Source organism: Channa argus, chromosome 3 (genome assembly GCF_033026475.1).
Source record: "Channa argus isolate prfri chromosome 3, Channa argus male v1.0, whole genome shotgun sequence".
Taxonomy (NCBI): Eukaryota; Metazoa; Chordata; class Actinopteri; order Anabantiformes; family Channidae; genus Channa; species Channa argus.
Genome location: NC_090199.1, coordinates 11,455,732 through 11,470,796, shown reverse-complemented (window position 1 = coordinate 11,470,796; position 15,065 = coordinate 11,455,732). Strand labels below are relative to the sequence as shown.

The following is a 15,065-nucleotide window of genomic DNA, read 5'->3' as shown; positions in this document are numbered from 1 at the left end:
TCATTGTCGTCTCTCAAAAACAGGATGCAGGAGGATGGAGAACATAACTTTATTCATTGGTTGACTCAACTCAACTGAAATATGGTTTCAGGTAGTTGTTTACAAACTTTCCCTTTTGGTAAGCCACACGGTCTCGATACGCGCACTCTCACAGCCCCGAGGCAGCCAACCCAGTTTTTAGATGCATGTACTAAAATGAGTGCTGCACCTGTACAGTATCTGCTTTCCCCAGCATGGTTTCCTCTTGGTTTTTTAAAGTGCACTCTACGGTAGGCGTTTGGGGGGGGGGCATTATTATTAACACTCTATGACCTTTTTATATAAAAGTGTTTTTGATTCATGGAAGCCTGAAATGTTAGTCAAGACACACTGGACTAAGATGGAAAACACCCTGATCTGCCTTTTTACCTCTTCTCTTACAACAGCTGTTGGAAACATACAAATGACAATTGTAGCATTGGCTGGAATACAGGACTAATACTATTAAAATGTAAAATTGTATGCTAGATTTTCATCTGCAATTCAGCAGAGGGTTTATAGTTTCCACCAAAAAGTACTTAAGGTATTTAGTGTATACCAACTTCATTTAAACCTTCCCATCTTGTCAAACAACTGCCAGCAACATCATATCTCCCACTATCTGTTCCACTTCTTAGTTCCTGAATCACATCCCGCTTTGAAATGCAGTTTTCAGTTCTTTCTTTAAAATAAAGGAAGAAGGACCTTGCGTGTTTGGGTTTTTTTTGTTTTGTTTTTGGACATTTTACAGAAAGAGTTTTCCCATTTCTCAAGAGGTAAAAATTACAACGTAGCTTATTTAGAAACCAAAATATTTTGGTTTATTCTCTGCTCTCTAAAAACAGAATCCCCGTTTCTTCCATGGAGATTGTCAGGTGCATAGCAACTGTGGTGGGAGGTGACCAAACCAAAAAAAAAAAAAAACATGTACCATGAAGCAGATAATGTCCGAGATGATGTTACAATGAACATCCACTACAACAATTCAGACCTGTCAGTTTTCTATTTCCAGATATTTGCAAATGTAAGAAAGAAAACCATAATTGTTAGGATCTCAAGCAGGATCTCAGATATAACACTATATTAGCTTAGATAATTCAAATAAAACCATGCACATAGCACACTGACTTGATTTGGCCTTGTATTTACTGAACTAATTTCATTCTGTCAACACAAACTAAAATGGTAAATACCCCGCTTTTCCTTGGAACTTTCCGTTTCGTCTACTGTTCAGTTAAAATGACAAGTGTGTCGTCATGGGAAAACTTTAACATTTTATCAAACATTTCCCAAACATAGAGGGATTGTTTTGAAGAACGTCCCTTTACTTTTCATCATGATGGATACTCTCATGTCTCCTTTTAACAAATTCCCCCACATGCACATACAGTACGTGATCATTGGTACTCCAGTGCCCTCCTTGGGCAAAAGTGAAAAGATTTTTTTAACTTAAAGAAATGTAAAAGTCATTCTCAGATATGTCCATCGGAGGGCGACATACTCACTTCCTTGGCTTTCACTATTTAAGTATGTGGACAATCAAATATAAACACCCAGAACCATAGGTTTAAACAACAGCTTCCACTCTTCTGGGAAGACTTTCCACAATGTTTTGGCTGCAGGGATGTGCACCAAGCTGTTCCTAGCAGTTCTGTTAGATTATTTGATTTCACTGTTGCTCATGGTTTTGGCTTTGCACACTCCCTTGCCGGCAACTTCAAAAGCGGCTCCTTTGTAGGTTGCAACAAACTGGCCGTCTGTGCGTAGATCTGCCTGAATCTGCTCCCACACTTTCTTCTTAGGGTTCAGCTCTTTGTCTGGTTCACCTGCAATCAAGAAGTCATATGTATGCATTATAAACTCCTCTTTTCTCTCACATCACCACACAGGATTTGATTTCAAGGTCTGATGTATTCTTTTGTGATAGGTCATGCCCTTGCATAACTTTCTCTGTAACAGCTTCCACTTATCTGGAAAGACCTCCCAATACACTATGGAAAACTAGCTGCTGTGATTTTCTTCCCCTCTGCCACAGGATCATAGAGGCTAGCACTGAGGTCTGGAAATGAGGCATTCTAACAATGCGCAGTCCTATTCATCCCAAGGGTGTTTAAAGGACTTAAATGAAAAAAAACTTTGAGAGTTCACTTTGTGCAAAGGGGAATTTTCATGTTGAAACAGGGAAGGAGCTCGCCTAAATTGCTGCCACAAGGGATATCATTGTCTAAAAGAGGTGGCAATAGCTCAAGTGGTGGACAGGGTTGTCCAGTAATTGCAGATTTAGTGGCGCAATACACAGTTCCTCCTGTCCATGTGTCATGGTCAAGTCTTTGGGCAACAAGCTGGGTCAGTGCCATCTTTGGTGTTAGGAAAGGCAATGTGCTTATTGTATTAACTTTAAATTGGTTGTTAGAGTTTTATATCCTTTTAGTACTTTAAGAATGTGTCTGTGATCCTGTAGATTATATTTAATTACATTTCTGCATTTTATAAATTCTAAATCTCTTTTTTTTTTAACTGTAAAAGCACTTTGTTCAACCTGTTGATTGTTGGAAAGCACTATATAAATAAAATGTGATAAATGATGCAGAATTTTTAGGCCATATTGCAATACTCATCAATATTTAAAAATTTCTTGAATGCTCAAATTAACCCTTAAAATGTCATCACACCAGTATTATGATTAGTCACTACAAAATGTCTGCATTAAAGCATCCATATATAATTATTATTAAATTTAACATGAACAATATTTACTAAGAATCGGGGCCAAAACATCAGCGCCACCTCTTCTTAAAATGCACTCCAGTACAACCCCACTACCCATTTTGACCTCAATAATAAACAGAGTAGAATTAGCCCCTTCCTGACAGTTTCAAATTAAAAACTCAGAAATTTTAACATTGTAAAGGTAGAACTCATTGCAGAGCTGCTGTATTGGATTGCATTAAAGTGGCCCAGGAGTGCAGATGCTGAAGACAACTCTTACTTCTACCATCAAGAAGGCTCTTTTTAATCTCTCTTTAAGTGTTTTTGAAAGTACAGTAATCAGGTTGTAGTACCTGGGAATCCCTGAAAAATAATTCTGTCCCCTGGCACTGCTCCACCCGGAGGATCAAGGATTTCAACCTTGTCTGATGAGCTGGCACACAGGACCATTGCCGTGGACACCATTCCTCTTACTGTGACTGGCCTCAGGTTACACAAAAGGACTACCATGCGGTTCTGCATCTACATGAGGGACAGGAGATTTTAAAATACTTACAGACCACATGCTCAAGACAGTAGAAAAAATATCTTCTTTAAAATAGAGCATAAGCAACATATAAGACATTGAAAAGTATACATTTTTGCATTTAATGGAAAATATTAGCTCATTTTGAATTTAATGGCACCAACACATCCCAAAAAAGTTGGAACAGGGGCAACAAAAGGCTGGAAGAGTAATTGCCACAAATCAAAAACAAATGAAGGAGCATTTTACAACTAATTAGCCCAATTGGCAACATGTCAGTAACATGACTGGGTATGAAGGAGCATTTCAGAGAGGCAGAGCCTCTTGAATGTAAAGAAGAGCAGAGGTTCACCAATCTGCATCAAAAAAAATTGTGGAATCATTTCAGAAAAACGTTCCTCAACTTTAAATTTTGAAGACTTTAAAAGATCCCACCATCTACAGTATGAGATCATCAAAAGATTCAGAGAATCAGGAGGAATCTCCACAAGGGATAAGGCCAGAGGTTAAAACTTAGGTTAAAACAATGTCTCTTTCAGGAATAGCTTTGCATATTTTAGCAAGACAATGCTAAACTACATACTGGATTCATCACAACAGCATGGCTTTGCAGGAGAAGATTTTGGGTGCTGAACTAGGCTGCCTGCAGTCCAGACCTTTCACCAATGGAACATTTTGTGCATCATAAAACAAACAAAAAAAAAAATCCAGCAACAAAGGACTATTGAGCAGCTAGAATTCTGCATCAGACAAGAATGGGACTTTTCTCACCTAAAACTCCAGCAACTGTTCTCCTCACTTCCCAGACATTTACAGACAGTTAAAAGAAAAGTGGATGCTACACAATGGTTATTGTGAATAAAATATGGGTTGATCATATTATAAGTCATTTGTAGGGCAGCTGAAGCTCAGTTGGTAAGTAGTCCACTGATCCCCGATCCGGGCTATATGTCGAGGTGTCTCTGGGCAAAACCTCCCAACAGCCCATGTGCAGTGCCGGTCCAAGTCGGTAAAAATGTGGCTTGGACAAGCACGGAAGGGCATCCAGTGTAAAAACTGTACCAAATCTACATGGGCACAATGATCTGCTGTGGCGACCTTGAAATCACGGGATAAGCTGAAAGGACAAAAAAAAACTAAAACATTTTTGCAAATCATTGCATTCTGTTTTTATTTACGTTTTACACATTGTCCCAACTTCTTTGGGGGTTGTCCAATTACTATACAAACCTAGAATCACATATGTTTTAAAAAAAAAAAAAAAAAAAAAAAATTATATATATATATATATATATATATATATATATATATATATATATATATATATATATATATATATATATATATATATATAATTTTTTTTTTAGTTTAGTTATATATATATATATTTTAGTTGAGCTTTAGTACGTTTATTTTATGTGAATTAACTCTGACTTGGTTAACATACAGTACTTCCTTTCTAGTATAGATACTTACCTTAACAGTTTAAAACTTTTGTATTTCTTGGACCAATTGCATTTCTGTACAGCATCTATTTATTCATTCAAGCATAACAGACTGGTAGTGTTTCCATAAAACCTATAGTAAATCTTCTCAAATTTTCAATTAACCACGTCTCCAATTGTACAGCATACTTTTGATGCTGTCCTTAAATCATATTTCTACTGTAGGACATGGTGCTTGTGTAGGTGGCAGTGGCATTAGTCTGATGTGGGCACAGGTGTGGCGCTGCCAAAGCACAGAGTAAATGGTCTGCACTTATATAGCGCTTTTCTACCTATTGGCACTCAAAGCGCTTTACACTGCTTCTTATTTACCCATTCACACTCAAAATCGCCCACACATTCATACACCGATGGGGGAGCTGCTATGCAGCTGGCCAATCACCGGGAGCAACTAAGTTGGGGTTCAGTGTCTTGCTCAAGGACACGTCGACATGTGACCAGAGGAGCCGGGGATTGAACCAACAACTGTGAGATTGGTGGACAACCGCTCTACCTTCCTGCGCCACAGTCTCCCCAGTTGCAGAGGCCGGCTTTGCCACTTTTATTTCTCAAAATGAGAAAAAATATTTGCATAATCTGCCATAATTCATTCGAAACTGGACTGGATTTTCAAAGGCTTAAAAAAAATTGCTTTTTTTGTTAAAGTTGGTCTGCTTAGCTGGTCCTGGTGTTTTATCCCCTCTATAATTTATTTACCTTTAACAAAAGGTTTAGAGTTTGCTTTAAATGTTTCTTTTGGTTCCCTGTCAATATAAAGGCCAAAGAGCTTCAACTACCAGTGCAGTAAACTGGCATTAGGCTTAAAAACCAACAGAGACAATAAATAAAAAAATTAGGAGTGACCAGATAATTTATGTGGAACATTCTCAAAAGAAGAAATACACTAATCAGATCAGAATATCCAAAGTCAAAATATTACATTTGAAATATCACCTCACCAATCACCAAAATTTCTGATTTCATAGATCGTTTCAGAATTAACCAAATACATCAAAGCCATTGGAAAGTGTTGCATAGCGTGGACAGAAAATTACCTGTTGCATCTTCCGAGAGAAACCCAAGACTTTTTCAAAGCAAACAGCAACCAAACTAAAACTGACAATTTATCTAAAGATTATGTTGATTGTTTCCAAATATATTTGAGCCACCACAATTGGGGTTCTATGGATAAAAACACAGTATTTCCTAAATAGTTTGTCCAATAATTTCAACTTAACCATTAACTTAAAGCTGGCAGTCGACACTTTAAACACATACTGAGTGCTTCATTTCAAACTCACTGTGGGGGCAAAATGATGAAGACCACGTTTTAAATACGCGGTTGTGTGTGTGTGTGTGTATGTATGTATCTCTCTCTCATTATATATATATATATATATATATATATATATATATATATATATATATATATATATATATCTATATCTCTATATCTATATCTATATCTCTATATCTCTATCTCTATATCTCTATCTATCTATCTATCTATATCTCTATATCTATATCTCTATATCTATATCTATATCTCTATATCTCTATCTATCTATCTATCTATCTATCTCTATCTATCTATCTCTCTATCTATCTCTATCTATCTATCTATCTCTATCTATCTATCTCTATCTATCTCTATCTATCTATCTCTATCTATCTCTATCTCTCTCTCTATCTCTCTATATATATATATATATATATATCAAAAACCTGCAGGCTTAAATTTAATAGCTGGGTTAATAATATTGGATAAACTGTGTAGACATTACAGACAATTTTTTTTAATGGTTCTTTAATGGTATTTTTCATGAGTTCTAAGACTTACAGCTAAAGTTAAAGTAACAACAAGCTAAAAATCCTAAAAAAATTATGCCAAAAATACACTACACACATCGTGTAACACTAACACTGTACCTGGTCCACAGGTATGTGCTTTGCCAGTTTACCAATCACTGTTCTGGGAGAAACCTCTCCCACATCCACCACATACAGATTGTCACTGTCTGGAAGCTGCAGCGCTGTGATTATATGTCCAACACGCAAGTCCAGACGTGACACATCCACCATGGCATCCTGTTGGCTGGAGGCCGTCGGCTTCTTCTCCACCTTTTTCCCTCCTGGAATTGAACAAAAATAAAAACTGTAATCTCAGTTGGGTACCTAAAACCTGGTCTGGTCTGATATAACATCCTGCCAACTCAGGGACAGTTTTAGAGGCAGTTTGCTGGAGAGAGGCATGTAAGCAAATATGCCTGATAAAAGAAATGTTAGGGGAAGGCTGTACCTCAGTTGGTAAGGCAGTTTTCCACAGGGTCAGTGGTTCGATCCCCAACCCCAGCTATATGTCTCTGGGCAAGACACTAAACCCCCAACAGCCCATTACCACCCCCAGCCAAAATGGAAAAAAAAAAAATGTCTAGAACAAATGAAATGACAATAGTTGAATGAATGTTAACCTGTTGATAGCAGCAGGGGTGAATTAGTAAAATGTACAAATGTACAAAATGTGCTGATATCATCACCTGATATTTCAATCTGAACAATAGTGGTGGATGGTAACAATGCCACACTGCTAAATCTTTCCCATTTCAACATGACACAGCCTCCATTCACAAAAGAAATGGTCTTTTTAGTTTTCTGTGAATGAACATGAGTAGTCTGCAAAGACTCATGACCTCAACTTCATCCAAGACACTTGGGATGAACTGGAGCTGAAATCCAAGCTTTTTTGCCCCAAATCAGTATTGGACGACATTGTAGCTCTTGTGGCTAAATGCAAGTAAATCCCTGCAGTCTGGTGCCAAGATCCTGTGGAAATCTTTCCAGAAGACTGGGAAGCTGCAAATTCATGTCCATCGCTTTGGATTGAGAATGAGATTTCTGAGGTAAATATGGTGAGAAGCAAGGACTGAAAAAAATTGTCTTCTACACAATAAACTTTGTGACTGCATAGGTCTGCAACAAATGGGTACATCACACAGTGAATACACTCCCATGAACACTTTTTTTCTGAATTGATATACACACAAATTATATATTTATATAAAAAAACAAACATTTAAAAAACTACATAGAGAAAGACAAATCCAGCTCTTTATAAATTTGGATTGCTACAAATTCTTCATAATTTCCGCTTTTTATGCAACCACAATGAACTGGAAATGAAACAAACAGTCAAGATGTTTCAGTTCCCCCTTGGTTTTGTCTTCGTCAAGTGAAATTCATGCTAACGTGGATTCGGGTCAGGCGAGTGCCTCGGCTACGGCAGAATATTACACTGCTTATGGTATAGTTGTATGTTGGACATGAGCAGGTCCTCCTACACACTCTTCTGTTGTTCTAGGTTTTGTCACATTCTGTGGAGGAAGCAAAGCTCACCAGTACATGTCTTTCAAAGAATGTGCCTAATATTTACCACATCTAAAATGTTTTTTAACCACTTAAGATGGATTTGTTCAGATTTTTCAGCCATTGGAGCAAGCCATCTTAAGGCTTGCTCCAATGGCAGTGCAGGCTCTTCTGACTTCCCATTCATTGTTTATACTGGGACACTCAAAATGATAATGCCACATGCTTTTATCAGCATATTTGTAAATTAAAAAATTAATAACCATTGTATCCAGGATTTCACAGATGATTTTTGTTATTGTTGCAGTGAAAAAGGCTCGATTTCGTGACAGCTTTTCTAAAAATTTGTGACGCATGTTGTGAGGTTTTCTTATGTTGTAAATAGCAAGGTTACAAAATATTTACTTGTACTGAATAAATTAAAGGACGCAAAACCACCATTGTTAATTCTTGGAGGCACTGAAATATACACTTGGCCATAGAACTGGAAAAAAGGCACATGTATTTCACATAAGAGGTGCATACAATGGATAAAAAAAACAACACATAATTACTATCAATTTAAATTGTACCATATCAGTATGACTGGACCAATTAAAAAGTTTGTGGTTATCACAGGACACAAAAGATTTGAAGAACATGTTTTTCAGATGTAGCCTATTGACAGTGGATTTGAAAATCAAAGACCTCTTGTGTTAATGATATAATGTCAAATGTGCTACTTTCAAAATGTAAAAGTATTTGTACTGGTATCAGTATCAATGATCCCGTCTTCAGTAACAAACTGTGTGCTGTCAAAAACATGTCGGTGTATGGCCATATGTACGTAAACGCAAACATCAGACCTACAGGTTGTTTAAGCTGTAATTCCCACACCTCCTGAACGCACCTTTGCCCTTGCCGTATTTGGACACTCTGCCCCGGAAACCCATGGTCTGCAGCTCCCTGCGGACGGTCCTGAAGCTCACACTGGCTCCGGACACGCTCTGAAACTCAGAGGCGAGCGCTTTAATCGAGGGCAGGCGCGTCTCAAGGGCCACTTTCTCCAGCGCCTGACGGTCCTCCTCCTTCAGCTTGTGCGGCCGGCCGCTCCGGGGAAGAGCCGTCGTTATTCCTCCACGTTTCCACTTTAAAATCACGGAGCTCACGGTGGAGCGAGGCAGGTTTAACAAGGCAGCAATCTCCCGCACGGATTTATTACACAGGTGGCATCCAACCACGGTGCCACGCTGAAAGTCACTTAGCTCCTCTCCACGGCCCATTCCTGCAGAAATGTTTGGAGATGACATGTGGCATTAATTTATCCCCTTTCCCCTCCTCTTTCCATACCTCCTCCTTCTCTCCCCTTTTTCTTTTTCTTCGTTCTATTTTGAAGTTTAGCCGGCTCGACGCAGCGATGCGCGTTGCTGCCCTCCTCAGGTTGGACGTGGTCATTGAAACAATCACTGCGTCAAACACTGTGAAGGTAGTTTTGGTCCCCTCAAATGTTGGGAGGGCCTTTCAGTGGAGGCTGTAGGTTATCCTCTGCAGGCAGGAGAAGCAGTTTAAAGAACAGCAGGTTTTACGGTCTCAATCTGTCCATGCTTTCTTTCCCAGAGTTTGTAGCAATCCAGAGTACATTCAGTTAATTTGAACAATACAGTCCTGCAGGAGCAATACTTCAATCTCCCTAATAGGTTGATGTTTTTTAACCATGGAAGCAGTGATTTCCCTCTGTTCCAACAAGTGCATGAAGTCACCTAATGTTTTCTATCTACAGTAGGGCCCATAAATATTCAGACAGTGACACAGTTCATTTTGGCTCTTTACGTCCACCACAGAGGATTTGAAATGAAATAATATAGACTTAAAAAAGTATACTGTCAGACTTAATTTAATGGTTTGATTTAAAACATTTTCAATTATTGAATTATTATTTTATTTACCAGCTTCGCTGTCCCAAAAATATTTGGACAGTTGGCTGCTCAGGCTTTGTGGGATTTCTTCATTCTTTAGATTGTTTACAAGTAAACAGATAAAAGGTTTAGAGTTCATTTAAAGTGTTGTAATTGGGAAAGCATAGTTTTTAATTGTCAATAAAAAAGGTCCAAAAAGCTGTCACTGCTAGTGCAATAAACCATCATCAGGTTGAAAAAACATGACATATCCACTAGAGGTAAAATTACATTTTGTGTGTAAGAATTAACTACTACCAAATGGTTTGGCAAGAGTTGGAAATCCATGCTCCGTTCCAAATTACAACCACATATAAAAGATTTGGAGTCCCTGGTCAGCATGACAAAGCTCAACTTCAATTCTTCTTATTGGTTCCAAAAAAAGCCTACATACACTATATTGCCAAAGGTATTTGCTCACCGATCCAAATAAATGAATTCAGGTGCACAAAGCAAGGCCCATAAAGACATGGATGAGTGAGTTTGGTGTGGAAGAACTTAACTGGCCTGCACAGAGTCCTGACCTCAACCCAATAGAACACCTTGGGGATGAATTAGAGCGAAGAATGCGAGCACTGTGTTTTATGTATTTCATAAACACACTCCTAAACTTCGTGGAAAGCCTTCCCAGAAGAGTTGAAGCTGTTATAGCTAGAAAGGGTGGGCCGACGTCATATTAAACCCTATGGATTAAGAATGGGATGTCACTAAAGTTCATATGGGTCTAAAGACAGGTAAGCGAATACTTTTGGAAATATAATGCATCTGCGTGTGGGTATGTAGCCATTTGCCTGGAGAATCTGAAAACATGGATCAAAACAACAGCATGTTCATTTGGTTAGATACAGGTTAGCATGCATGGCTAATGTTACAGCTTACAACACAGTGACTGCAGCAAACAGTCAATAATGGGGCTTCAGTTTAGTAAAGACGACGATGAGACACAGCACAGTGCATGTGGGAAACTAATTAGCTCCAGGTCTTGTTTCACATTTAATCTGTCCAAACAATCAAAGCAGCACAGCATTGAACTAAAAGGGTAAAAAGTGTTGGATATCTTACAGTATTATAGTTCCTTCTTGCTCCTATTCAGCAAGAAGCAAACTGAGTGGCAGTAATAAGAAAATATGCACCAGAAACAGGAACAATAAAAGACGACATGTAAACATTAGACCCTTTTTAATTTTAAGAAGCCATGATTTTAAACCTTGAAAAAAAAAAAAGCAGAGTAAGTTCTGCATGTGTGTCAGTGTAGATGTGCAATGACATGAGCGGAACTGCAAAAGTAACCCAAGACTTTGGACCAAAACATCTATGGTTCTCCAATGGCTGTAAAAGGAGTCTATCACCTGAGCAGAATCCAGCTGAGCTGTGTTTCACCTCCTGAAGGTATAACTGAAAGCAGAACACCCCAAAACCAAGCAGGGAGTGAAGGGAGCTGTAGTATAGAGCGTCACCACGAAAGACACCTAAAAATCTGATGATGTCTGCGTTATACAGACTTCAGGCAGCATTTCACTGAAAGATTAGCAACCAAACTAACAATTTCATAATCATTTTATTTTGTCCAAATACACTATATTGCCAAAAGTATTTGCTCACCCATCCAAATAAATGAATTCAGGTGCACAAAGCAAGGTCCATAAAGACATGGATGAGTGAGTTTGCTGTGGAAGAACTTGACTGGTCCTGACCTCAACACGATAGAACACCTTTGGGATGAATTAGAGCGAAGAATGCGAGCACTGTGTGTTATGTATTTCATAGACACACTCCTAAACCTTGTGGAAAGCCTTCCCAGAAGAGTTGAAGCTGTTATAGCTAGAAAGGGTGGGCCAACGTCATATTAAACCCTATGGATTAAGAATGGGATGTCACTAAATAGCTGCAGAGGGTGGGCTGACATCATATTAAACCCTGTGGAGGTGAGAGAATACTTTTGGTAATATAGTGTATTTTTAACCACCAAAATTGAGGGCCTGAGACTTAAAACTGCTGCAATTCCTGCACAGCTCATCCAAACCATTAAATTCAGTCTCCAGACAGTCTACACCTCATACAGTGACTTAGAGTCTCTGCTAACATTAGTAAGATCAGGAATCCTTTGTGCCTAACTTGGTGAAAATACAGTTCCCCCCTATTGACATGATCTCTAGGTCAACAGTAGTGATCCCACATCTCCCAAAGCCCCTGAACGCACCTTTAGACTTGCTGTATGTGGACACTCGTCCACGGAAACCCATGGCATGCAGCTCCCTGCGGACGGTCCCGGAACTCACATTGGCTCCGGACACACTCTGAAACTCGGAGGTGAGCGCTTTCATCGAGGGCAGACGCGTCTCCAGCGCCACTTTCTCCAGCGCCTGACGGTCCTCCTCCCTCAGCTTCTGCGGCCGGCCGCTCCGGGGAAGAGCCGTAGTTACTCCGCGTTTCCACTGCAGGATCACATATCTCACAGTGGAGCGGGGCAGGTTTAACAAGGCTGAAATCTCCCGTAGTGACTTTTTAGACAGGTGGCATCCAATCACGGTGCCACGCTGAAAATCACTCAGCTCCTCTCCACGGCCCATTCCTGCAGAATTGTGTAGAGATGACATGCAGCTCCTCCTCGTTTTATCCAGTTTCGGTCTCCTTCGTCCTGGCTTGACAGGCTGGACGGAGAGCCTGCTGCCCTCTTCAGGTGGGATGTCGTCATTTCAATAGCCGCCAGTTTCAGCCAAAAGTAACACAATGAAAACAATTCCCCACACAGTCATTCCTCCTCTACACCAACATCTCTCCCGCACTGTCTCCTATGTCGCTTCGCTCCTTCATGACATTTTCACTGGATCTCCTGAAGTCGCTCCTCTGATCAGTGTTGTGCAAATGTGCAAATCTGTAGCATGTTGTGGTCATGATTACTGCCTTAGCCGACGGGTCCGGTCCATATAATTGAATATGACCCCAGCAGTAAATCTGTAGCTGTAGCTGAGGTGGTAAGGCATTCGTGCCACGGCAATCAGCACTATTGGTGTGTGAGCGTGTGTGTGAATGGGTGAATGAGAAACAACATTGTAAAGCACTTTGGATAAAAGTGCTTTATAAGCAGCCATTTCTCATTTCATGTTCAAATTCCACTGTTAGTTCTACTAGTCATTCTCTCAGAGCCTGCCAAGCTCTGTATTAATACGATCATACTTTAATTGTCTACATGCTTTGCAAATACATTTTCCATCACAGTCTCTAATTTATTGCAAAAGTCTTCTCTTTGCATCGCTTTGCTTCTTTTCTTTTCTTCTGTATTTAGCTCTTAATATTTTATAATACTACTCTTGGAATGGATGCTGCCTCAGTTTCCAAACGATTAAAGTACCTGCTTCATTCCAGTATGGAGAAAATGGCTTTTCGTTTGGTGCCGTCTTTACTGGAAGGGAGTCACATGTCACTAATCTTATTGATATATTGACTTGTTCCTTTTATCTTTAAAACAATTTTCCAGAAAACTTGGGATGTTGTGTAAAATGTAATGCTTTGCATATTATTTGAGAAACAAATCAGATTTAGAAACTGAGAGATGTGATTGTCTTTTGAAAAATATATTTGATACCAGCAACATGTCTCAAAAGAAAAGTTGGGATGAAGGCACATTTACAACTGTGTTGCATAACCTTTTCTTTTTAACAAGACTCTGCAAGTCTGAAGAGACCGGTTACTTTAATTCTAAAAGTAAATTTTCCTAATTTAGCTGGGCGGTTCAGGGCCTTCTTTGTTGTATTTTTATGTCACAATGCACCAAGTGTTTTCAAGGGTGAGAGGTCACTCAGACTTCCACGGAGGTGTGCTGTTATATTTGCAGAATGTGCTTTGGCATTGTATGCTGAAATAAGCAAGGCCTATCCTGAAACAAAAGGGGCTGGAGGGAACTCAAATGCTCCCTCTCCCCTTTGGCTTGGAGGATGCAGAATCCATCATTTGTAAAGAAGTTGTAAAGATGTTCTTTTTTTTCCCACGCAGTTATTATACCGACCTGACCTCACACCTGTGAGATATGCCGACAGGTGTATTTATCAAAGAATTAAATAACTTTTCCAGTCTTGTGTTAAGTTTTCTCAATCTTTTGGATACATGCTGCTGATTTCAAAAGTTCAAAATGAGCAGATATTTTTCAAAAACAATGAAGTCTCTCAGGTTCAACATTTGTTGTGATGTTCTCTTTGTTCTTTTTAAAATCCAAACGTCTAAATGATTTGCAATGTACATTTTACACAGTATCCACACTTTTGAGGGGAAATGGGTTTTGTACGTGTTTCCCACAACTCACATATTGCACCTTAAAACTGGCCATGTCAACGCTGAACTGGGGACACTGGTTCCCAATACTAGAATAAGCTGCAACACAGTTTGACAGTAATTTCTCTGAGAACTTGTATTATTTTGAACATGTATTATGTTGCCAAAACTTCATGGGCGCTTTACCTTGCCACCCATTTGTGATAAGGCGACCCTGTGATACCCACACGTCCTGAACGCACCTTTAGTCTTGTACGTGGACACCAGGAAACCCATCGCCTGCAGCTCCCTGCGGACAGTTCCGTAGCTCACACTGGCTCCTGAGACGCTCTGAAACTCAGAGGCGAGCGCTTTCATCGAGGGCAGACATGACTCCCGCGCCACTTTCTCCAGCACCTGACGGTCCTCCTCCTTCAGTTTGTGCGGTCGGCCGCTCCGCGGAAGAGCCGTCGTTATCCCTCCACGTTTCCACTGCAGGATCACATTGCTCACGGTGGAGCGAGGCAGGTTTAGCAGGGCAGCAATCGCCCGGACCGATTTTTTACTCAGGTGGCATCCAACCACGGTGCCACGCTGAAAGTCACTAAGATCCTCTCCACGACCCATTCCTGCAGAAATGTTTGCAGATCGCTCGCAGCTCCTTCTTCGCTTTCTTCCAGGCAACGGTGACGAGTTACTGCCCTCCTCAGTTTGGACATAGTCATTTCAAACATCCTGTCCAGGCCACTGATGTTCCTGTTTTTGCGTTATCTTCAACTGTGT

At 39.8% G+C, this 15,065-nt stretch overlaps 1 protein-coding gene across 2 annotated transcripts; it reads right to left on the bottom strand.

Moving 5' to 3' along the window:
- Window positions 1–33: 33 nt before the first annotated feature.
- LOC137124030 (aminoacyl tRNA synthase complex-interacting multifunctional protein 1-like) lies at window positions 34–15,065 on the bottom strand. Of its 2 annotated transcripts, none has more exons than XM_067498619.1 (5): window positions 14,546–15,065; window positions 8,990–9,364; window positions 6,667–6,869; window positions 3,081–3,249; window positions 34–1,844 (listed from the first exon to the last, which is right to left on the bottom strand). In XM_067498619.1, exons 1-5 carry the CDS (start codon window positions 14,907–14,909, stop codon window positions 1,678–1,680), a joined length of 1,278 nt encoding a protein of 425 aa, XP_067354720.1. In that variant the 5' UTR covers window positions 14,910–15,065; the 3' UTR covers window positions 34–1,677. The 2 variants fall into 2 exon arrangements, with proteins under 2 accessions (XP_067354720.1, XP_067354719.1); XM_067498618.1 differs by lacking the exon at window positions 14,546–15,065 and adding an exon at window positions 12,235–14,537.